Here is a 24,753-nt window from a genome sequence, read left to right as displayed (position 1 = left end):
CATAAAACAACTTAAAACTTACTTAAAACATATAAGGAGCTTAAGATCGGCTCTTACCTCTTGAAGATCGAGAGGGAGACGACCTAAACTTGGAGATCCACGAAAATGAGTTCCTGAGTTCCCAAAGCTCCAAAACTTGGTTTAAATGCTCAAAACTTGCAATGTGAGTTTAAAACTCAAGGAAAATGGAAGAGATTTGGAGGAAGAACACAAGATTTGCAAAGGGAAGGTCGGAAGCTTGCTGTGGCCGAAAATGGGAGAAAACTCACCCATTTCGGCTAAGTCCCCTTTTTATAGGTGGCTGGCCAGGCCACGTTCGGGGGCCGAATGTGCCTCCGCATCCATGCAATGTTCGGCGGCCGAACTTGACTTTCGGCGGCCGAACCTGGACTTCCCTAACTCATGCTTTCGGGGGCCTAACGTGCCTCCAAAACGCATGCATGTTCGGCGGCCGAACTTGACTTTCGGCTGCCGAACCTGGGTTTTCCTCCAAAGACTTTTCATGCAAAAACTCTTTTAAAATCATATTTAAAATCATTAAAACATGAAAACATTTCATGAAAACATGCTTTTACCCTTCTAGAGGTTTCCGACATCCGAGATTCCACCGGACGGTAGGAATTCCGATACTGGAGTCTAGCCGGGTATTACAAAAACTGTGATACCAATTTATCGTTCTATTAAATATTTATGGTTCAGTGCCTTTAAATACATATTATAAAGACAAACAACAATGAAGGCATACCGAAAATATAAAATTATTCTTGGAGCTCTCATCTACTAAATTTAAACTTTTAGATCTAGTGTATTATTAACACACACACACATATATATATATGTATCTCATTTGATTTGATTCATGGTTGAATGCATATATTGTTCCCACCCTCCATTCCTTTATATATATATATATATGTAGGGGTGAGCATTCGGTCGGTTTGGTTCAAAACCGAATCGAACCGAATAAACTGAAAATTAAAATTTTAGTGTTTATGAAAATCAAACCGAACTGATTTTGATCAGAAACCGAATCGAATCGGTCTGATTCGGTTCGATTCGATTCAGTTTGATCGGTTTCAATTTTTAATAAATTTTATTATTTTTTACACTTTATTTTTAGTATTTTAAAATTTAATTAAAATATTTTAATCTTAATATAATTTAATTTCTCTATATTATTGAAAAATTATATTATTATCCCTAATCGGTTCGGTTCGGTTTTAATTTTTTTTTTTATTAAAATCGAACCAAATCAAAATAACTAAAATTTTTAAAATTAAAAATCGAATCGAACTGAACTAAAATATATAAAAAATTAAATTAAATTTTCAATTCAATTTAATTCAATTAACTTTTTTAATTTGAAATGAATATTGTTCACCCGGTAAAGGGTCTGCATGTTTAGGATTGAGATGGAGGTAAACTTGCGACCTCAAAAAATAAAGCACGTACCCTTCAGAAAGGACCCCATCAAAGGCTTGTCCATTTCTGCATAAGACCATTACATGTCAGTGATAAGATCCTATCATCCTAACTTTGGTTCTATCTCATTTTCAAGAAAATACGCAGCATGAAACGTTCTTATTTGGTGTCGTTTGTCATGTATATGCCGGCCTAGCTATCATCTCTATCTCTTTAATTTCTTTTCCCTTTTTGATGTTATGGAGAATTTTAGCATACACCTTAATGTATATTAACAAATAATAAATAAATAACAAACTGAATTATAATAGACTTTATATTTAAATATATTTCATTAATCACGTGTATAAATATCGATTATGTGTAAAAAAATTTATTATTCGCAGAAGTTTAATTACAAGATAAAAAATATTTAAAAATTACTGTTTTTATATAAATATTTGTACTGCCATACCATGCAAATATTTTACACTCAATATTTTTCTTTTTTTCTTTTTTCAAATATCCAAAGTCAAGTGAGAGAATACTCAATGCATCTATTTTTTATTTAAAAAAATAATATAAAAAAAAGTGAGAGAGGACTACTTTGGGCCACATATATTATAGTAAAATATCGATGATAAACCAAAGTTATATAACTTTTTACACGTGCGAGGTTAAATGGTAGATATGTCAAAAACGTTGGAATCTCAATTATGATGTGAATTGTACTGGTCTGCCTTATAATTGAATGACTATAACGAAAACGAAAAATAAAAAAATTTGAATTTCTCTTTAACTCCATTGGAATGCATTTCGTCAAGAAGTTCTACAAATATGTTAATAATTGGAGATGATTTTGATGTTGAGTTTTTTTTTTTGAAATAGAAATTAGAAATAATTTTTCAATTTTATTTACATACACTTATCACCACATTAAATTTATGAACGCAGTTATATGTTGAGTTTAAAATTGACAATTTAAAGTTTAAAGAGTCTATATTAATTTAAAATTGACAATTTGAATGTTGTATCAAAGAATATTTTCTAGAATTTTCCGAAGAAAACAAATGCTCATTATACATTCAAAGACATTCCATTCAAACTTACTGGGAAATTAGAAAAACAAAATAGAGAAAAAAATGAAAAATTGTCGAACCGAAAAGGAAAAGAAACCAACTTGTTGACCATTCTGATAGTTTTACTTGAAGAATAGAAAACCATAACAACAAATAAATGAAATTCTTACACGCATTCGAGTTTGATGTGTTTCCCCATATGACAAAAACAACTGACTAATTAAGCAAAAGTTGGAGAAAGAGCAGTGATATTGTGAGGCACAGAATTTTCACAATGACTGCTTACCATATATTAGGTTTTCTTCATAATTTATATGGTCCACAGCCCAAATACACAAGGACAGAGTGGGGACCTTAATGGGGTTTTAAGTTAAGACCACAGCTTCTTAAAACCACCATCAATGGTGATGCCCAGTTGTTTGTTAATTTGTCTATGTGAAAAGAGTTTTCGTCTTTTCCTGTCTTTTTTTCTTTAATGCAATGAACTAGCGACCTTTGTTGGTTAAGATATATGTTAGCACAGCAGAAACACTGCTTAATTGACTTTTGTATATCCCACCTGCTTTCATTCTTTTGATTTAACATCCCATTAAAGCTATCATTTCCTTTTTCTAATCAGTTCTCTATTTTAGTACTGTCTAGTCCCTTCTTCTCAGTTCCCATTATTTTCTACACAGAGCGAGCGAGAGATAGAGAGAGAGAGAGAGAGAGAGAGAGAGAGAGATGGCTAAAGAGATGCAGCATAGCAGTATGCACTTGGAACAGGCAGACCTAGAAGGAAATGAACATGGTACTGGAACTCACAAGAACTTGGATGATGATGGTCGACCCAAAAGAACTGGTAATGTATATGTCCATTTCTCCTTTAACATCCACATAGATTCTTAAAGTTTTCCTTATTTTTGTTCCATTTCTTCTACTAATCACAGTGGCATTTCCTCTTGTTCTTGTTGTTGAAGGGACATGGGTGACTGCCAGTGCTCATATCATCACAGCTGTGATTGGGTCAGGCGTGCTGTCTCTAGCATGGGCCATAGCCCAGTTAGGCTGGGTGGCTGGACCGGTTATTCTCATGGCCTTCTCATGCATAACCTTCTTCACTTCTACTCTTCTCGCTGATTCCTACAGGTCACCTGATCCTGTCACTGGCAGAAGAAACTACACTTACATGGATGCTGTGAGAGCCAACTTAGGTGATGAACAGCACGCTCTACACATAACTTGTTTATGAATGAATCCCTTACAAATCTCTGATTGTTCATTGACCCAGTTTCTTTAACTTGGCATACATACCAGGAGGCCGGAAAGTTCAACTCTGTGGATTGGCCCAGTATGTGAACCTCATAGGAATCACAATTGGTTACACTATTACAGCATCTATCAGCATGGTGTAAGTGACTTAAAAGGAAAAAAATCTGAAATTTATGAGCTGTACTTGTAATATTAATTGCTTGTTTTTAAAATTTCTCAGGGCTGTTAAGAGATCAAATTGTTTCCACAAGCATGGACATCATGTGAAGTGCAATATATCAAACTATCCCTACATGATCATCTTTGCTTGCATCCAAATCATCCTCAGCCAAATACCAAACTTCCACAAGCTCTCATGGCTCTCTGTTCTTGCAGCTGTCATGTCTTTCGCCTATTCTTCAATAGGTCTGGGACTCTCCATAGCAAAAGTAGCAGGTAAATTATTGAAAGAGATATATTAGCAACAGTCATTTTTTTAATGATTATCTAATACTCTCCATTCTATTGGATAAGAAGTATTAATCATTAATTAATTATATCCTACATTAATCATTAATTAATTATTATACTTTTCAACTAATAAAATGAAAATCGTTAGATAATTATCCAGAAAAGTGACTGTTGCTAGCCTTTTATTGAAAAGAAGAAACTCAACTCTCTGTGCTTTGAACTGAATTTTTACGTAGTGAAACAAACGTATTAACTTGAGAATGATTCTGATGTTATTAAATCAAAGTTATTAATTAAAAGTATATTTTGTTTGTTGGGTATAAATTTTTGTAATGAAAACTAACGAGGAATAGGAGGGGGACATGCAAGAACAAGCTTAACAGGAACAGCAGTTGGGGTGGACGTGACACCAGCACAAAAGGTGTGGAAATCATTCCAAGCTATCGGGAACATTGCTTTTGCTTATGCTTTCTCTACCGTTCTTATCGAGATACAGGCAAGCCAATCACTTCCCTCCACATAATTTACTTCTTTCTGTTTAAATGACCTTTATTACAGTGGTTATTATAAACTCGAATTAATATGAAAATGAGATTAAAAATTACTAGACTATAACATACAATAATGCAATTAAACTTTCTATTAAATATTTAATATAAAACTGATTGGCCAAATACATATTTAAAGAAAATATAATTTTAAGTTATATTTAAAAGTAATATTTTAATAAATTTTAAATACTAAATTACATGTATGCATTTAGCCAAAATTGATTGCATTACATTTACATCCTACTGAAGGTAGCTTTAGGTTTACATCTAGATTCATATACTCATGCCAAATTTGTTAGTTTTTGCTTCAATTATGGAGAGTGGAACCCACTAATAATAACATGCATGCTGAGTAACCAATAATTTGACTATACGCATTATACAAATTTTAATTAAATTCAGCATAAAATTAATAAAATTGTGAACCATATAGCTATAGAGATCTGAGGGGATGTATTTGAGTGCACCTAACTTGACTTGAGTACCCTGCATTAGCCCTTGCTTTCGAGTTTAAGGACGTAGAGAAGGCCAAGAGGGCCTTTCTGAGGTGCCCCTACCTTGCCAGACTCGGGATTGAATTGGCGAGTTGCGTAGCCTGATTGAACTTCAGCTTTATGGATTTGTAAGCCAATGTCGTTTGTTGTTACTTGTGTGGCTACTCTGTTCTGATAAGGACAATTGCAGCCGTACACTCCAAAATTTTCAAATAAAGAAAGGATTGGGGTGAATAATCTGAGGGAGACTCTCTTCCTAGGGTTGATTTACTTGCAAACTTGCAATGTGGACAAATGGGTTCATAATCTTGTATAGATTCTTTATGGACCATATGAAAAAGGATGCATGGACCCTTAATAAATAAGACAACAGCTGTGCAAACTCTTCCTCTAGAAATTTGTCGTTGGCTTTTGCATGATGCATGTGGGATATGTCGCCTGGCGTACTTTTGTTGAGGTTTTGGATTTTTCTTACTTTGGATGTATTATGAACTCGAGATATACAAGAGCTATGGTGAGACTCGTCTATTAAATATTAAGTCTCACATATTTATACATATACATGGTAAACTGGATCTTAGGCTAGAATTTTTATAATCTTATTTGGATATTGGCTTTTTATTTAATATAAATTTTTTATTTAAAAAAAAGAAAGAAAGAAAGGAAGGGAGTGAATGGACCACAATTGCTACTTTCTTTGAGAAAGAAGTAAAAGCCCATGTTGTGGGTTGCACCTTTTCTACCTCTCTCTCTCTATCTTGCATCACCCACTGAGCAGCTAATCATAATCCCTAGCCCCTACTATAAATTTGTCTCATCTGATCAGAGTTGCCTTTTTTCTTTTTCCTTTTTTTTTTTTTTGAATATTTCTAATGATTCCTCTTGAAAATTTACTACTTCAATTGCTTTTATCCTTGCAAAATTATCACTACTCAAAGATGTTGGAGAAATTAAACTGCTTTTTAATAAGTGCTTATTCTACATGTTAATGCAAGAATTGCTAGAGTTGGGAGTTAGGACAACATTAAACAGAGGATTAACAAGCAATATACCTTTTAATGGACATGAATTGCAGGATACCATCAAATCGAGTCCTCCTGAGAACAAAGCTATGAAGCGAGCATCCTTTGTTGGGATCCTAATCACCACCCTGTTCTACGTCCTATGTGGTTCCGTTGGTTATGCAGCATTTGGAGATGATGCACCCGGCAATTTCCTCACTGGTTTTGGATTCTATGAACCCTTTTGGCTCATCGACTTCGCGAATGTGTGCATCGCCGTCCACCTCATCGGTGCCTACCAGGTATAAGCTTCTCCAAGGACACATATTCTAGCCTCTGCCCACTACTTCTGATGATTGTCTAAGATGATTCAAATGTCTACCAGGTTTTCAGCCAGCCAGTCTTCAGTTTTGTGGAGAAGAACTGCCACCAAAAGTGGCCGGAGACTAAGTTCATAACAAGAGAACACGCCATTAACATCCCTTTTTTTGGTGTATATTACCTCAACTCTTTCAGATTGGTGTGGAGAACTGTCTATGTTATTGTAACAGCAGTTGTAGCCATGATCTTCCCATTCTTCAATGATTTCTTGGGCCTCATCGGGGCTGCATCTTTCTGGCCATTGACGGTGTATTTTCCGGTGGAGATGTACATTGCACGCACGAGAATGCGAAAGTTCTCCTTACCATGGACATGGTTGAACATATTGAGTTTCGCCTGCCTAATAGTATCACTTGTGGCAGCAGCCGGATCAATCGAAGGTCTGGTGAACTCTCTCAAGAAATACAAGCCCTTCCAATCCGTGCAATAATCTGTTCCCTTTTCTCAGCAACAATCTAAAATTTTACAGTAGCAGTTATCTCTGTATTCTCATTCCAAAATCATCAAATCGCTTGTACTACATTTTCAATCCATTACCACTAGTAAAGCCCGCTTTCTTTAATTTCTCAAACAACATAAACTACAAAACTTTGCAAGACGAAAACCGGGCAGCCATTAATACAACCAGGTAGTAGGAAACCTTACTCAATTTGCATGAAAATCTTAACCTACCATGAATTGGACACTTGTGTATGAAATAAATCTCCGAAAAGGCAGGCAAAATAATCCATTTAATTCAACGTAGCCATTTCCTTTTTCTTAATTTTTTTTCACTTCCCATAACAAACATTGCTACTTAGCATTATAGACAGTGTAAGGATGAAAAGGATATCATATGTATCCAGGCATGTGCTAGACTGGACTAGACTACCGAAAGAAAAAGGACAATGTCCTTCAGAAAACTAATAACATGTTTTGAAAATTATAAATACAAGTATGTGACAGCTGAAAATATGAAGATTAACAAGGTGATTTCATTGGATGTTGAAGAAAAGTCTATTGAGTTGATATAAAGAAATGTAAGATAAAGTTCTATTGAGCCGATATGAAGCGGTGAAACTGTTTTGGTAAGCATAAATATGCACATAAGTAAATCATAAAATTTTCTTGCAATCTACTAATAATTCATCCTCCAAACAAGATCAAAATGTAAGTAGTGTTTGACAACTCTTATGGTTGTTTGAGTACATTTTGATCACTTGTCCTTCTTCCTAAGAGATTGAACATGTATGCCAGCCTTCAATGCCATCTTTTCACCAATAAGATCAGACAGGTTTCACAGTACTCACCAAAACTGCCAATTTAGATTACCGCTATCTCCAATCTTCAGCAGAGAAGGTATCAACATCCACTCGTTTAGTTCCTCGACTTCCTTCCCATAACTGTAAAATAAATATAACATATGATAAAAAGATATTATAATCTTAAAACATCTTATCTACATGATTCGAGGGAGCAGGTGAATACGCTCCATCTTAGTTGTCTACCCAAGGTGCTTTTAGAAGCAGGTGATTGGAGGGTGGGGAATGTGACCATTGAAAAATATTACCTTATTGTAAAGATGAAGTGGAGTCCCTTTCACTCATCACAAAAGCTTGAATGAGGCTCTGAGCTGCATGCGTCTGTTCAGGAGTTCCAGATATTATAATCATAGTTTCTGTTGCTCCAGGCTTCGGCTCATTAATTGTAATTTTAGCATCCGAAATCTGAAACAGAATGGGTCATAATGCATATTTTAAAGCCATAGATCATAGTCATTTAGAAACTTATTCAGGTCATATCAAATACAACTTTTTAGTTCCGATAGCAGCTAATTAAAATAAACCACTTGTCCCACATGAACAAATTATATTGATGTATCAAACATATGATATGAAGGCTTATGTAAATTCACATAATTTTGTAAGGAATTACAGGTGAGGCCATGAAAAGTCTATCATCTTTTGTTGGAATATTTAAGGCATAATAAGAAATCATGCCATAGTAAACAAGAAATCAGTTCAAAGCCAGCATTCTGACACTTTTAATGCTACAATAAGAAGTCATCCACAGTTATTTTGCAGAAACATTACTATCATGCAATTCTGTTAAAGTTGATTATGCAGGTGCTTCAAATTTGCAGCTCCAACTGAGACATAGCAAATCTAGTATCCATTCCATGCCATAGAAAATAAAAGATAAGTACAAATCCTGCACTCTGCCACTTTTAAGGCTACAATGAAAATGAATTGTCATCCTCAGTTATCTTGAAGAAACATTACTATACCTAGCAAGTAATTCTCTTTAAGTTGATTAGGCAGGTAAGTTATAGCTTCAACTGAGAAATGGAAAACAGACAAAACCTATCTCATGATTTATTAATTAAAAGACGCCTTTCTCATACTACTCTCTCTTCCTCCCTCTCCATCTCACACACTGATTAAACAATATAAGGCAACCATTTATTGTATATTTGTTTTATTTTATATAATCTGTAAATTGAGCATCCAACCAAGAATAAACCTGGCAAATTTGTTTCAGACATAAACCATCTTCTCCATAAATTACGGGGACCACAGTACGAGGAACAACAACTTCAACAGTAGTGCTTGTAATAATCGCTGGATGGTTAACCCTGCAAACACATGTACAAGAATATGAGAAAAGGATTAGTGCGATACCATATATCAACAACTTAAAAGTTGAAACATTGGACCATAATGAAAGAAGAATAAAAAAATGACAACACAGACTGACAGACGTACCCTCCAAAACCAGAAAGTCTTCTAGGTGGAGGTCCTCCAAAATCTGGCAATCCCACCGGAGGACCACCCTCAATAGGTCCCTGCATGCCAGCTCAGGGAAGAGAGTGAAAGCTTGCACAAAATTGTTTTGCAATTTACTTTCTAAAAATTATTTTGAACAGTAAAACTTGATCCTTTAAAGAACTAGAAATTTGATTTTAAAAGCTAAAGATGAATGAAGTAACCCAAATCATAGCCAACAGATGTCTTGCTTTAGCCAGCTACCTTGTATCCTTGATAGACTAGAGGAAAGCAGAGAAGATGGTACCATACCTGTGGACCCCAAGGTCTTCTTTCGGACATATGTGGGGGCATGCCTGGTCTATGAATATTGTGCATGAAAGGAGGACGATCATCATGGGGATGGAAACCACCATGTGGAGGTGGACCACCCATGCCATCAAAACTGTGAAATGCATGGAATGGAGGCGAGAGTTCCCTTCTTCCCATGTATGGAGGAAATGGAGGTTGATCCAGAAAGGGAGGATTAGAGGGATGATCTATAGAAGGATATACATCACGAAAGAAATGATTGCGCAACCTGGTGGTTATCTGCAGAAGTGCTTCTTGAACTACTTCATATTCTCCATTTATCTGTGCCATATCAGTGGGGAAAAAAGGATTAATGACTCAAAATAAAAGGTCTATCTTGTATCATTTATATGCACCTACTTCAATAATGTCACAGTTGTGGCCAACCTAGAGGAGCCATGCGCCAAAGAATGCTAAGTGATGTATGAAAAGCCTGCTAATGTGACACTTTGAATTATTATATTATTTAATAATCACTAAATTTGTTAAAAAACCACTATAAGATTTTTTCTTTTAGAAAATATTTGTCTAAAAATTAAATAAACTATTTTTCACTTCTCTCACTCATGAAAAGAAAAAAAATCTCCCCTTCTTCATATAGTATGCATACAAAATAACTAAATGTCAGCATCTAGGTGCTTTGACACGCTCCTCTAGTCTAACCATAATTGACACTAATTTTGAAGTAGATTGATAATATTTGTTACTTGGAACAAAGTTTTGGATTTTTTTTTTTCAAAAAAAAAGTAAAATATGATAAAATTAACATCAGGAAAAGGCAGCTTAGTAGACTAAAACTGCCCACCTGGCCAAGCTACAACAAACACAAGAGCACACCTGAACCACTTCTTCATTTTCTGAAGCACATTTTGGAACTTGATCCTTCCCCAGTATTCGAATATAGGCCCCAGTTGATTTCCTCATTTCTGCCATGATGGCACCGCCCTTGCCAAGGAGGCAACCAATTTGATTTGAGGAGACAAGAAGCCTAGCAATCACAGTCCTCTCTTTACCATCAGATAAAGGTAAAGCCCGAGCAATCCTGGTTTGTACACGAAGAACTGCATCTTGTGGAGCCGATATCCTATCATCCGGGTGCTGCAATAGTGGAATTATTTGTCAACACAATATAAATGAAGGAGCAGGGTAAGTCGGAACTAATAAAGCTTATAACATATACACAGCTCTAGAGGAGACAAACCATACCGCTGGACCAGAAATGAGAATAATGCGGTCCTCTGAATTAGAAACCCCCTCCAAAACTTTGATATCACAGCCTGTTTCTTGCTGAAGAGTTTTTATTATAGTTCCTCCTTTTCCAATGACACCACCTACCTTCTCATCAAGACATAGCAATCGGAAGGTTATTATATCTGAAGCAGGCTTCATTCGACCAGGAATACCACTTTCATGAAAATCCCGAGGTCCAGCACCATAAGTTGTTCCCCGAGCATTAAAAGACTGATATGGTGGTGGATATGCTTCTGGCCTAGGAGGAGGATGACCAAATGAATGAAATGACGGTCCTGTAGAATTGGAAGGGAAAGAGTCATGATCCCTGGGTGGATTCTCCAGAAGCTGCTGAGTCACTAATTGAATAGCTTTCCTCACAGCATCAACCTCTCCTGTGATCTGCAGAACAATCATGCAGTAACATGGCAAAATGAGAATTTATGGAACAGATATCATGTTCATATATATACATATATAATTGCCAAGACAGCAATTGTGATACATTGCTGTAAGTCTACAATCAATCAATCATAATGTTGATACAACTGTACCATTTCTGCGAGGAGTAGGTAAGAGAAGACAGTGTAGATAGGCAGCTCTCAGCAGAAATTTGCAGAAGCATTGGAGCAATGCCTGATACACTAACGACTACAGTCCCTTCCAAATCACATTAGAATATATACTTATAAAACACGATCACCATAAAGTTATCTCCCTATCTAATCTGGAGTCCCACCCCACCCCACCCCAAAACAAAAAAAAAAGAAAGAAGAGCAAGGCGCTTCAGCACAACAAAAAACTGCATACCTCCTCCTAATGTCCATGATGAATAAAATAACAATCAATATGGTTTCTCTGAAGTCTGAACCAATCAGAAAATTCAAGGTAGACGTTGAAAATAAATACAATGGGAGAAACATCATGGGATGAACGGACAAATGACCAAAATTTCATCTAACCCTTTGTCCTCGTCAAATTCTCAATGCCTAGCAATACCACAGAGCTTAGGAGGATGAGAAAATAAGATACAAAAGCAACTAGTATAAGTTATTGAGAACCACATACACAAATACATATAAATGTATACACAAGTGCACATATTCCTACTCCTTTAAAGATCACATGCTATAAATATATACGGTATGGATACCGGATAAACCAATCCATTCTTCAACAAAGTTCAAATATTGAAGAAGTCTATCAAAATTTTATTAGCAACAAACAGATAGCATTTATCTAGTAGTTTTTTTATCAGATTTCTATTATCTAATCTTAGTAGTTTCTTATCTAATGATTGCTGAGATTAGACTTTAATTAGAAGTACTTTGATTGTTTGAACCTCCGTTATATAAAGAGTTTCTCTTTATTCAATAAAAAAACAAGTAGATCAATTACAAACACATTTGAGAATTAGGACTCTCTCATTAACAAGTCTGAAGTGTTAAGTGATTCCTCCAATGAGCTCATCTCCTATCCATGATCCTATGACACAATCCATGACCCAGGACCTCAACAATAAAGTTATGCCAAAATGTAACCACAAAATTAAAACAAAAGAAGAAAAAGAGAAACAATTAGAGTTTTCACAGGAACTCCCATTCCACATACCCATTCTCATCATTTGCCACAGAATTGCAACCTTCACATGGTTGATTGGAAGAGTAAAGTATCTTCCATCACCAAAGAAGATGCAAATGATAAAATGTAATGTTTGATTACCTGAACTAGCTCATCAGATGGTGATGCACATATAGGGAGTTTATCCCTAGGAAGAATCCGAATCTGTGCCCCGCTTTCTGCTGACATTTGCTTGATTACACTGCCACCCTTTCCCAAAAGGCATCCAACTTGACCGGAAAGCACAAGTAACCTCAAAATGAACATAGAAGGCTTGTTATCTTCCTCATCTCCCCCACCCGTATCTGGGTCTGCTTCAACTATTCTTTCATAAACAAGTAACAAAGCTTTCTGCAGGGATGATGTTTCTTTTACAGACTTTGATGAGTCAACAGCAGGAACTGTTTCCTTATTTTCATTTTCCTCACCATTGTCTTTCTTTTCATCACCCTCTTCAGCCACATTAGCTTTTTTATCACCATCCTCCCCATTCTGTTCATTATTGACTTCAATATCCTTATCAGAACCCACAATGACAACTACCCTCTCATCACATCCAGGGACAGTTTCCTCAACTCTGACCTTTGCACCAGTTTCTTGACGGATTTGTGATATGATGGCACCACCTTTCCCAATAACACTACCTGTTTTGGAAGCAGGACAAAGTATTCGGAAAACAACACCACCACTAGAGGTTTTCACGGATTGATTGGGGGAATTAAGGCCAGATGTCTTTTGCCATTTTCCTTTTCCATTCGACTCATTAAGGTTCCGATCATGTGGCCTCTTAGAAGGCGTCAATGCAGCAGACATGCCCACAGATTATTAGCAATCCTGTTTCACTGCCACTTGCAGCATTAAGAATACAATAAACTCAAAAGAGAAATGCCAATAAAAATAAATAAAGATCAATCAAGGATCAAAAAATTTTGAAAAAAAAAAAAAAAAAGTGGAATGCCTTGAAGTCCTAAGGAAACCGAAGGTGATGAACATCAAACATGACCATTCTATTTTATAGACTAAATGACTTTTCGCGCAGAATGAATTGTCTTGTTTTCATGTAACTTGATCAGCGTGATAATAACTCCACTCCCAAACTATATCCCACTCTGTTTGAAATTATCATAAAATGTAGCTCCTCTATGGCAGGTTGTAAAATCCTTAGCTTCATAAATCAAACATTTCATTTGATTACTGCATATATGTCATTCCCTGTGCCCTTAAATGACAAAAAGAATACTCATCAACGCCCATTTATCAGCAATGCTGAAAAACGAGAGGAATTAAAGCAATGGACTTTTCAGCTCATTAATACTGTTGATAACCACTCAGACAATTGAACAGAGTGGAAGATTAAAGAGTATTTATTATAGAGTTAATGAATAATACTGTAAAATCGCATATGATGTGTCCAAATTTGGCACAACAGGTGAAGGAAGCTACAGATGAAAGGAGGAAAGATAGAAGGTGAGGAAGATACTTAAAAGGAAGACATAATCTAGAGTAAGTAATGAAGGAATATTACAGAATAAAAACTGACTCCGTTGTGATCAGATGAAGAGACTGAAGGAAGCTTGTATGAGAGTTAGCTTAAGTGCCCTAACTGTATTTTCCTATTTCAATTTCGTCCAAGCAGGATCCAAACTACAAGAACCTTCAGGTCTCAAACTTAAATCTATCAAAAGACCAACAAAATCCATCTTATCAAGGGAAAAAAAAATGCTATTTGTAAACGTTTTTCCACTTAATAACCACAAAAATACAAAATTTAATCCTCGTATTAACTTTGCAACTTAATAAATAAGCTGAAGTAGGTTTGAACTTAGAAACCCAGAAGTCCTACTCCATAGAACTACCAAGTTTGCACGAAAAGTACAAGTTTCATAAACAAAATCAACCCAAGAACCAAACCAATAAAGAAGCGCTAACTTAGTTTGTTCGCCGAGTAGAAGATAAGTAAGGGAAGACAGAGAAAATGGAATTTGTGGAAAGATGAATAACAAGGGTTCCCAAAAGAAAGTTTCAATTGCATAAATTCAGTGAGAGGGTAGCTCTTCAATTACCCAAAAAGGATATTATACAAAGCACAGATTTTGCTCCACTACTAAGAAACCAAAGCGAACAGTGAATGATTCAGAATCCAGAAAACAGGAAGAAAAAGATTGATGAATTGCGAAATCTTGGATACTTACAGTTCACAGAAACTTGGGAAAGCAGCAAATCAATGTGGCGCGCTTATGGTGAAAATAGGTGTGGCTTTCTCGCTCGATGTCCGCTAATACTAGGTTTTATTTGTACTGCGCTATGCCGTCGGACAGGAAAGAAAAGGTGTGTGGTTACTCGCTACCTCTCGGTGATGAAAATTGGGAACCGGTTTTTCTCAGAAAACCCGGTTGGATTTCGAAAACGATTCGCCTCGTATTAATTTTTTTTTATTAAAAAAAAATCCGTAATATGAATAAAAATTAAATATTAAAATATAAACCAATTTTAATAACGATTAACTGATGAAGGTTAAATGTGTCAAAAAAAAATTGAAATATAAATAGAAACATTGCTCTAACAAATTGCAAAATCGATGACCGCTCAATTTTACCATTTCGATTTGGAGTCTGACCCATAATAAGAGCCCATTATTTGAAAATTCTAAAGCCTCCCACATGAACCATATTCAATCCGCTCGGTTTAAATACCGGACTCCCTCTAATTCTCTCAATTGGACCGTCCCAATCCGTTCAACCTTAATATCAGACCTCTCTTAGACTTCGGTCCTAATCTCACCAACCAGCTCAGTCCGAATGAAAAAATTAGTTCTCCCATTTATCCGGTGGATCCATTCGCATACATACTAGAGAGAAATTAAATGGCCGTTACGCATGGAGCAGAAATTTGATATTCTCGTACATTCCTATCTGTATGGCAGAGACAAATGATCCAATAGCAGTGATACCATTACACGTCACTGATAGATAAAGAAAAATAATAAAAGGAGATAACACCCTCTCTCATATTAAACTTAATTAACCCTTTGTAAAATCTTATTTTTTGGATTATCACAAACTATTATAAAATAATTAATAATTAACACCTTCAAAAAATAATTAATAATTAATGAAAAATCAAATTTGATATTATCTTTTTTATATTAGGTGATATTATGGAGATTGAGAAGTTCGTATTTAAAATTTGCTCATAATTATTAGGTTATATCCATATTTAGATATTCATGAGTATTTAATGTTTTATCCCTTTCTCCTCCTTCGTCAAAATGGAGTGCTCTCCCAAATAACTACTCTTTGGTCTGCCAAACATGGACCGTAGATCAATTCATATTTATATTTTAAATTTTAAATTTTAAATAATAAAATTAATTTTTTAAATTTATTATAGTTAAATTTCTAAATTAAATTTTAAAAATTAATAATAAATTATAATATAACTCTTAAATTTTATTTTATTAATAAAATACTATTTAAAGTAAATATTTTTATTTTAACGATTTTTTTTATCAAAGCCGTTATTTATCCATCAATTCTATATTTATATACATATTATAGATTAATGAAATTTTAAAATATAAAAAATGGATTATAGAATAAATTTGCAATAGTGTTAAAGAGTATAAATATTTAATCAAATACTTTAATATATGATATATATATATATAATATGTTATGTTATAAGAATGGACTATTTATATAAAAAATTTAAATTTTTATGCTAATTTATAATTTAATAAAAAAATTAAAAATTTATAAAATTATTTAAAAATATAATTTATATTACAATTATATTCAAATTTAAAATTTATATATCATATAGATAAATGCTATTATAAAAAAATTAAAATTTTTAGTCAATTTATATTTTAATTTAAAATTTTAAAAATTAATATAATTCAACTTAAAATCTCTATATTTATTCTCTTTCTAATTAAATTTCTAAAATCTATTATTATAATTTATTTCCATCTGTTTGATCTGTTTGGTATAAGAAAGTATAATAATTTTTTTATATTTTTAAGTTATGATTATTTTAATTTTTTTTACTCTTAATACAATTTCGTGCCTTTTAATATTAACTTATATTATTAAATAGTAATGCAGTAATGAAATATTAATAATACATCAGTAATAAATAAAACTATGATTTTTAATTTTTATTATATTTACATAATTTTTTATAATAAATATAGTAAAATTTATTATAATAAATTCTTAATAAAATATTTAAAAAATAAAAATTTAATAAATATGAAACTTGTGACAATTTTTATTAAAACTTGTGACAATACAATAAAAATAGTTAAAGCGGTGGTCCTTTCGGCGGGATGGAAATGAAAAAAAAAAACAAAAAAAAAAAATAAATTTTGAGATTTTGAGTGGAATAACATCAATTTTTAAAATTTTATATTAAATTATAAAATAATTAAAAATTTTATAACATATGTATATAATAAAATATTACATGTCAATCTTGTCAATCATCAGCACACACCTCCCAAAGTTCCAAAATTGTAGGCGGGATGGAGGTGGTAGTTCGTGATCTTTTTAATGTAAGAGATACTAAGCTAATTTTGAGTATTCCCCTTTCATGACTATTAGGAGGGATAAATGAGTGTGGATTTATGATACAAAAATTGTTTATACAGTGGCAAGTGGATCTAAGGTAGCTTTGGAACTGAGTCAAGAGCAGGTAGGTAGCAGCTGTAAGTGATGTTTGGACTGCTGTATGGAGATCGAAAGTTCCAAAAAAGGTGCAGTACCTGGTGTGGCGAGCTAGCCTTGATATTCTGCTATGTGCTGTCAATTTAATTAAAAAACAGGTCTATTTTTCTCCTTTGTGCCCGTTTTGTGGTGTGGAAGAGGAGAGTACAGTCCATGTATTGGTATTAGTACTTATGCTCGAAATGTTTGGACTGCAACATCGCTGGGATTGCAAGTTGTTCATACCATTCAATAATGGTTTACTGTCCTTGTTACATAGCAGAAGGAAGTTATAGAGCAAAGCTTGATGGTCCTTTATAGCATATGGTGGAGTAGAAATCAAATGACATGGCATGATAAATACTACTCTCCTGTTTTTATTATTCAATATGCTTGGCCGTTGCAAGTTGCATGGTGTACAATTCAAGAATTAATACGTCAACATGCTAGCCATATAATAAGTGATATTTTCTGAAATCTCTCTCCTCTTGGTTTCAATAAATGTAATGTGGATGTTTCATATAAGGCAGAGTAAGGTGTATTTAGATTGAGTATTTTAATTCGTAACTCTGAAAGCTATTGTGTTGCTTGTCAAAATTGTATCGTTCTGATTTTATCTGATTCAAAATTAAGATAGACTTTTTATTTTAGGGAGTCACTCAACTGAATAAAGAGAAAGAACATATCATATTCATTTATCGTATTAGATTACTAAATTCTTATTTATGTAATTAATTTTGATAATTTAGATTTATCTTATTTTGATATGATCGTTAGTGATTATAAATCTATTTTATCTAATATATTTTACACGACGAGTTTATTTATTAAACGATCAACGAATTAGTCTACATATATAATTGTTAAAAGGGAAAATTACTTCTTAGTCCCTCAGGTTTAACGTAATTAACACTTCTGTCCCTCTATTTTGGCGACCCAACACTTAAGTCCCTCACTTTCTCTTCCGTCCAAATTCGTAGTCCTTCCGTCCATTTAAACCGTTTGGTCAAAGAGTCAAAAGTGAGAGGTGATAATTTTTTCCAGAAATACCCTTCTCTTAATGTGAAATTCCTTTTTTTTTTCTCTTTCATGCTTTCTTCGGTTGCAAGGAGAAAGAAGAAAAAGTTGCAGAAAAGGGTAGAAAGAAGAAGGAGAAGAAGAAGAAGAAGAAGAAGAAGAAGGAGAAAGAAGAAGAAGAATAAGAAATTGCAGAAAAGAGGGTAGGAAGAAGAAGAAGAAGAAGAAGAAAGAAGAAGAAGAAGAAGGAGAAAGAAGAAGAAAAGAAGAAGTTGTAGAAAATGGTAGGAAGAAGAAGGAGAAGAAGAAGGAGAAGAAGAAGAAGGAGTATTTGGGTTTGAGTTTAGTGAGGGTTAATTTTGTCAATTCAAGTGTCCCAAACGGCTATTTTGGACGGAAGGACTGCTGATCAAGCATAATTTAGCCACATTTTTATCATAATTATTGTTGCTTATTTACACATTTTTTAGTTTAATTTATGGTTTTTATCTTGTTTTTACAGAAAATGAAGAAATTAGAAAATGGGAGAAAAAGTGCAGAAAAAGTACAGAAGGATGATTTGCCCAGTGATTTGCCCAAGAAACTCGAAGATCACTGGCCAAATCACTCGCAGAGACATAGAGGACTGACTCACAGAGAAGCGATCTGGTCAGTGATTTGCCCAATCACTTGAAGAAACTGGTCAAATCACCGGGCAAATCACTTTGACAGCAGAAACTTACAGCAGAGCGGGAAAATGGGCAGAAAATAGAAATCCGAATTTTCAGAAGTCCAAATCCAATCCAATCACTTCCAACACAAAACCAAGAGCCACGAAAGAGTCTCTCATCCAAGGAATTCCAATTGCAATTAAAATCAACATCAAAAGAGGAGTCAAACACCAAATCAAAGAGGGATTTCAAAACCCTAGATGGAGAGAAATTCTGCAGCTATAAAAGGAGAGCCTCCAAACCAGCAAAATTAGCTTCTGATCAGCAACTCAACTCGCCAGAAACTCTCCAGCATCTTCCTTTTTTCTTTTCTTTTCACCTTTTGTGTATTTAGTCCACCATGAGTGGCTAAACTCCTTCCTTTCTAGTTGAAGTTGGTGAATTTCAGATTTTGTGATGAATTGGGAGATTTAATACTCCATTGTTGAACTCTTGTTTATTTCAATATTTATGCAATCTGATCTTTTCCATAATTATTACTTTGCTTTTAGAATCAATAAGGGCCCATTGCTTTTAAATTGCTAAAGTGATAAATTGTTTGAATGATTTAGGTCCGTAATTGCTTAAATTGTTTAAACTCACATTTAATCAAGTTGCATGATCTAAACTTGACCACGCGGTTGGCAATGTTAGAATTAGGTTTCTCTAAGTCTTAATGCAGTTAACAGTTGTTCGATGCTATAATGCCCCAAGGACGTTCCTTGGCAACTTGTTAACTAGTGTTTGATTAGCGAACGTTTCCTAATCAAACTAGAACTAAGGAGGAATTTGGATTGTGAGAAGCGTCTTTCACATTCAAAACTAATTTATTGGAATAAATAGGAGTGTTAAAGAATCAATGATCAATTCTAAACAATCTGAAATAGATCCATACTTCAACTAGAAGCTTTTCTCTTATTGATTTACTCATCTTTAAATTATTTACTTGCTATTGTTAATTAGCTTTAGTACATCTTCAACACAAAACCCCCCCTCTTTTATTTACTTGTTATTTACTTGACCTAGTCATTATTAGGAAAATCATTGGTGTCAATTCCCTGTGGTTCGACCCTATTGCCACTATCTACAAGTTTATTGTTGATTGTTTAATAGGTTTATTTTTGACGGCTTCGACAACCGCCTATCAAAAATTGGCGCCGTTGCCGGGGAATTGATCTAACTAACGTATTTTCCCTTTATGACCAGGTCTGGCCGTAAAGACAATCTTCTTTACGACCCCGAGATTGAAAAAACTGCCAAGAGCTTAAGGAAGCAAGCAAATTTGAGGAACCAAGCCTCAAGACCATCTTCATCAACAACACCATCTCACAGACCACCTACTGCCCCTGCTGAAGAAATTTCTGCACCAGCAGAAACTTCCACCACCGCACCTGCTACAGTAGAATTTTTACCAGAAACTGAATTTTTGGTCATGGCAGAAAATCCAGCAATGGCAGCGCCACCTGCTGCACATGTAGAAGCTGAAAATCAAGCAAGAAACGTGCCCATCCAAGCACCACAGCCACGGGAGAGAACTCTTGGAGAGTTAGCTGAACAAGCAGGAGATCAAGTACCCTTATGCATTGAATATCCCCTATTGACAGCACCATTCGAGCTAAGGACAGGTCTGATTCATCTCCTTCCTAAATTCAGAGGCCTAGAAAATGAAGATCCTCACAAGCATTTGAAGGCATTCCACGTTGTGTGCTCAACCATGAGACCCCAAGGCATTCCAAAAGACGATATTAAGCTTAGAGCCTTCCCTTTTTCCCTTGAAGACTATGCCAAAGAATGGCTATTCTACTTGCCACCCAGATCCATCACATCATGGGCTGATATGGTAAGAGCATTCTTGAGAAAATTCTTTCCAACCTCAAAAGCCATAGGCATCCGCCGAGAAATAAGTGGCATAAAGCAAAAGCACTCTGAAGGCTTGTATGAGTACTGGGAGAGGTTCAAAAAGTTGTGCACAAGCTGCCCTCGGCATGATATTTCTGACCAATCTCTCATTGAGTACTTCTATGGAGGTTTGCTACCCTCAGAGAGAAAATTTATTGACGCAGCCTGTGGAGGAACAATTGAAAAAAAATCACCTCGAGAGATGAGGGACTTAATTTCCTCCATGGCTGCAGCTTCTCAACAATTTGGAGACTAAGAGCTGCCAACAAGGAATGTAAATGAGGTGAGTAATTCCATTTTATCATCCCAACTTTCTGAACTCACCAATGCTGTCCGTAGCCTTGTTGTGAGTCAAACCCAACAAGTCCAGCAGATTCAGCAGCCCAAGACATGTGGAATATGTGCCAACAACCACCCAACTGATCTATGTCCTTCCCTTCAAGAGGAGGACCAGCAAGTCAATGCTGTTGGAGGCTTCAATGGGCAAAGAAGGTATGATCCCTATTCTAATACTTATAATCCAGGTTGGAGGGACCATCCAAATTTCAGTTATGCAAGGGGAAATCAATATCAAAGCTACCAGCAAAGGAATCAAGCTCAAGCTGCACCTCAGAATCCCAATGCATCTCTTGAAGAGATTGTGAAAAATTTGGCAAATACTGTGCAAAATCTTGAGAAACAAATGGGGCAAATGGCTTCATCCTTGAACAAAATTGAATCACAAGGAAAGCTACCTTCCCAAACTGAGATAAATCCAAGACAAAATGTTAGCGCCATCACATTAAGGAGTGGAAAGGAGTTGCAAGACAATAGGGCTGAAAAATTGCAAAAACAGGGCATGGAAGAAATTCTGCCAGAAAGTGATCAGGGCAGTGATTTGCCCAGTTCACTAGTAGAAACTGACCCGATCGCTGGTCAAACTGAGCTGTCCAGTAGTGATCTGCCCAAACCACCAGAGAAGGCAGAAAGTGATTTGCCCAAATCACCAGAGAAGGCAGAATCCAGTCAAAGGCAGAAACAGCAACCAGCAGAAAAATTCAAGATACCTCCTCCCTTCCCAAAGAGATTCGCAAAGTCCCAAAAAGAGAAAGAGGAAAAAGAGATATTGGAGACACTCCGCAAGGTGGAAATCAACATTCCCCTACTTGATGCTGTAAAGCAAATTCCAAGGTATGCCAAGTTTCTCAAAGAGCTATGCACCAACCGAAGGAAACTTGCTGAACGTGAAAAGGTAAGTGTGGGGGAGTGTGTTTCAGCTGTAATCCAAATGAAACTTCCAACCAAATGCAAGGATAGAGGGATGTTCGCGGTTTCATGCAAGATAGGCAATGTGGGAATAAAGAAGGCCATGTGTGACCTTGGAGCTTCAATAAATGTCATGCCACTTTCCATTTTTAACTTGTTGAATGCAGGTACACTCAAGGGCACCAGTATTGTGATCCAATTGGCTGACCGATCCGTCGTCCATCCCAAGGGAGTGCTAGAAGATGTGTTGGTACAAGTTGACCAACTAGTCTTCCCAGCAGATTTTTATGTGATTGACATGGAGGAGGATAAGGGCAAAATCACCTCTGACATCTTACTTGGGAGACCATTCTTGAGCAAAGCAAGAACAAAAATTGATGTGCATGATGGCACATTGACTATGGAGTTTGAAGGGGAAGTTATCAAATTTAATGTTTATGATGCCATGAAATTCCCCAATGATGTTTCTCCTGTTTATGGCCTTGATGTTATTGATGATTTAAGTCAAGAAATTTTTGATTTTGATCAAGAAAACTTACTTTATGAAGGTCTTTGCAGGAAAGGAGAAGTGGACAGCAACATCACTGAAGCAGAAAAAACAGCAGACTGCTGTAACTTGCTGGATGTGGGTGATTTGCCCAGACCACCAGATAATCTGCTCAAATCACAGACCAAATCACTGGAGCAGACAGACTTGACAGAAAGTGATTTGCCCAGACCACCAGATAATCTGCCCAAATCACAGCCCAAATCAGACAGCAAACAGCAGAAATCAGCACTAGAACTGAAACCATTGCCAAGCCACCTCAAATATGCCTACTTGGGAGCTGGAAATTCACTTCCAGTCATTATTTCTAACCAGCTCAGCCAAGAAGAAGAGGAAAAGCTCCTTGATGTGTTAAAGAAGCACAAAAAAGCAATTGGGTGGACCTTGGAGGACATAAAAGGCACCTCAAGACCATTCGGTGGAGGCTCATCTCACCAGAATCAGAGACAGGATACAGCACATGAAGCTATTGACATACGGAGTCCACAAACAAGCAAGGTTTTCAAGGTTAATGGGCATCGTTTGAAGAGATTCTATGAAGGTTTTATTGTCCATGTTGTGGAGGAGGTTCCCTTGGATCCCCCTTCCCAAGACTGCTGAGCAAGACACTGAAGTCCAGCCCAAGACAGAAAACAGGGCGCTACTGGGAGGCAGCCCAGATGTAGTGATTTGCCCAGTGATTTGCCCACTGCTTGCCCAAATCGCCGGGCAAATCGACTGAATGTACCATAATCACAAGTGATCAGGGCAGTGATTTGCCCAATTGCCCAGATAAAGTGACCAGATCACCGGTCCCATCGCAAAACCAAGCACATCATCAGCAAAGGGCGTGAACAGTACCAGCCCAGCAACTACAAAGGAGGAGTAATCAGGCCAAAGTGATTTGCCCACTGCTTGCCCAAATCATTGGGCAAATCACCCTGTCAAGAATTCAGAGGGCCATCATTAAATGATCAGGGCAGATCACATACCCAAATCACTTTAAGTAGTTCTTTTCTTTATTCTTTTAATTTTTACGCTATCTACTGTTTTTCTTCTCTTCTTCTTCAAGATTTCTCCTCTCCGACCCACCACTCACCCACCGGCAAACTCAAGACCACAATAGTAAGAATTAAGATGAAGGCCACCGGCGGACCGTTCATGTGGAAGAAACTAGGGCTGCCGAGACCCATCCCCTCCGACAGTGATGACGAAGCGCAGGACACCCCTCCACAGCAGCCCCTGCAGATGGGACAACACAGGAAACTGGGCAAGAACCAGCAAATACACTTCCAGCAGACCCCAGCAGGATGCTCCTCAGCCACCAGAAGACGAAGCCCCCAACCAGACAGTAGAGGCTCGTCTCAGAAGGATTGAAGATCGAATGCAAAGGATGGAGCACTTGTTGGACCTGCTGGTGGACCATTTTCTGCCCCAGCACCGTAACAGATAGCGATTTGCCCAGTGATTTGCCCAGTACTTGCCCAAGTCACTGGTCAAATCACCCCCAGGCCAGGAAATATCTTTCCCTTTTCTCCTTCATTTTTCTATATGTTTATTCACACATTGAGGATAATATGTGGGATAGGTGTGGGGGTACTGGAGAGTATTTATTCACTGATCACACCATCTTTTTGATTTTTTTTTACTTTTTGTTTCTTTTTGCATTATTTTTACCCCTTTTTGCACACACCAGAAATTTTTTCACACTCCTAGCACACACACACATAATTTTGTAGCTAATTGCTTTACTCAACATAGATAACAAGGTTGAAAGAGTGCCCTTATCTCATGACCCCATTGATTTGCCACCCCTTTAATCCTAAATTGAATCATTCACAGTATGTTACCTTCACTTAGGGAGTTTTTCTCTTGAATTGAATCCTTAAATGTGCTAAGGTCAAGGGAAATAAAAATACAAATACATGCAAACACAAAGCTAGTGTAACTCCCTATGAGTTTATTTGCCCAAACTATCATGAAAAACCAGCACAAAGCACAAATCATAAACCTGTTCCAATGGTCTAAGACTATGAACTGTGCCTAAAAGCCACTTGGAGAAGTGACTGACTGAGTAACCGGGGGTGTATCACCCATGTACACAATCGCATAAAAAGG

At 36.0% G+C, this 24,753-nt stretch overlaps 2 protein-coding genes across 5 annotated transcripts; one reads left to right on the top strand and one right to left on the bottom strand.

Annotated features, from left to right (window-relative positions):
- The first annotated feature begins 2,870 nt into the window (after nucleotides 1–2,870).
- Nucleotides 2,871–7,170, top strand: LOC110615570 (amino acid permease 6). Of its 2 annotated transcripts, none has more exons than XM_043956387.1 (7): nucleotides 2,871–3,321; nucleotides 3,440–3,673; nucleotides 3,777–3,870; nucleotides 3,952–4,166; nucleotides 4,535–4,602; nucleotides 6,302–6,529; nucleotides 6,613–7,170. In XM_043956387.1, exons 1-7 carry the CDS (start codon nucleotides 3,204–3,206, stop codon nucleotides 7,036–7,038), a joined length of 1,383 nt encoding a protein of 460 aa, XP_043812322.1. In that variant the 5' UTR covers nucleotides 2,871–3,203; the 3' UTR covers nucleotides 7,039–7,170. The 2 variants fall into 2 exon arrangements, with proteins under 2 accessions (XP_043812322.1, XP_021613195.1); XM_021757503.2 differs by having other exon boundaries at nucleotides 4,535–4,677.
- A 528-nt stretch (nucleotides 7,171–7,698) lies between these two features.
- On the bottom strand, nucleotides 7,699–14,937 carry LOC110615568 (RNA-binding KH domain-containing protein RCF3). Of its 3 annotated transcripts, none has more exons than XM_021757501.2 (9): nucleotides 14,746–14,937; nucleotides 12,656–13,401; nucleotides 10,910–11,335; nucleotides 10,541–10,801; nucleotides 9,665–9,985; nucleotides 9,353–9,432; nucleotides 9,111–9,222; nucleotides 8,158–8,314; nucleotides 7,699–7,990 (listed from the first exon to the last, which is right to left on the bottom strand). In XM_021757501.2, exons 2-8 carry the CDS (start codon nucleotides 13,364–13,366, stop codon nucleotides 8,159–8,161), a joined length of 2,067 nt encoding a protein of 688 aa, XP_021613193.1. In that variant the 5' UTR covers nucleotides 13,367–13,401; nucleotides 14,746–14,937; the 3' UTR covers nucleotides 7,699–7,990; nucleotide 8,158. The 3 variants fall into 3 exon arrangements, with proteins under 3 accessions (XP_021613193.1, XP_021613194.1, XP_021613192.1); XM_021757502.2 differs by having other exon boundaries at nucleotides 12,656–13,387; XM_021757500.2 differs by having other exon boundaries at nucleotides 12,656–13,395; nucleotides 14,746–14,935.
- Nucleotides 14,938–24,753: the final 9,816 nt, after the last annotated feature.

This window comes from Manihot esculenta, chromosome 5, assembly GCF_001659605.2.
Source record: "Manihot esculenta cultivar AM560-2 chromosome 5, M.esculenta_v8, whole genome shotgun sequence".
Classification (NCBI taxonomy): Eukaryota; Viridiplantae; Streptophyta; class Magnoliopsida; order Malpighiales; family Euphorbiaceae; genus Manihot; species Manihot esculenta.
Note: the sequence above shows the minus strand (reverse complement) of the source record. Positions and strands in the feature narration are given on the sequence as shown.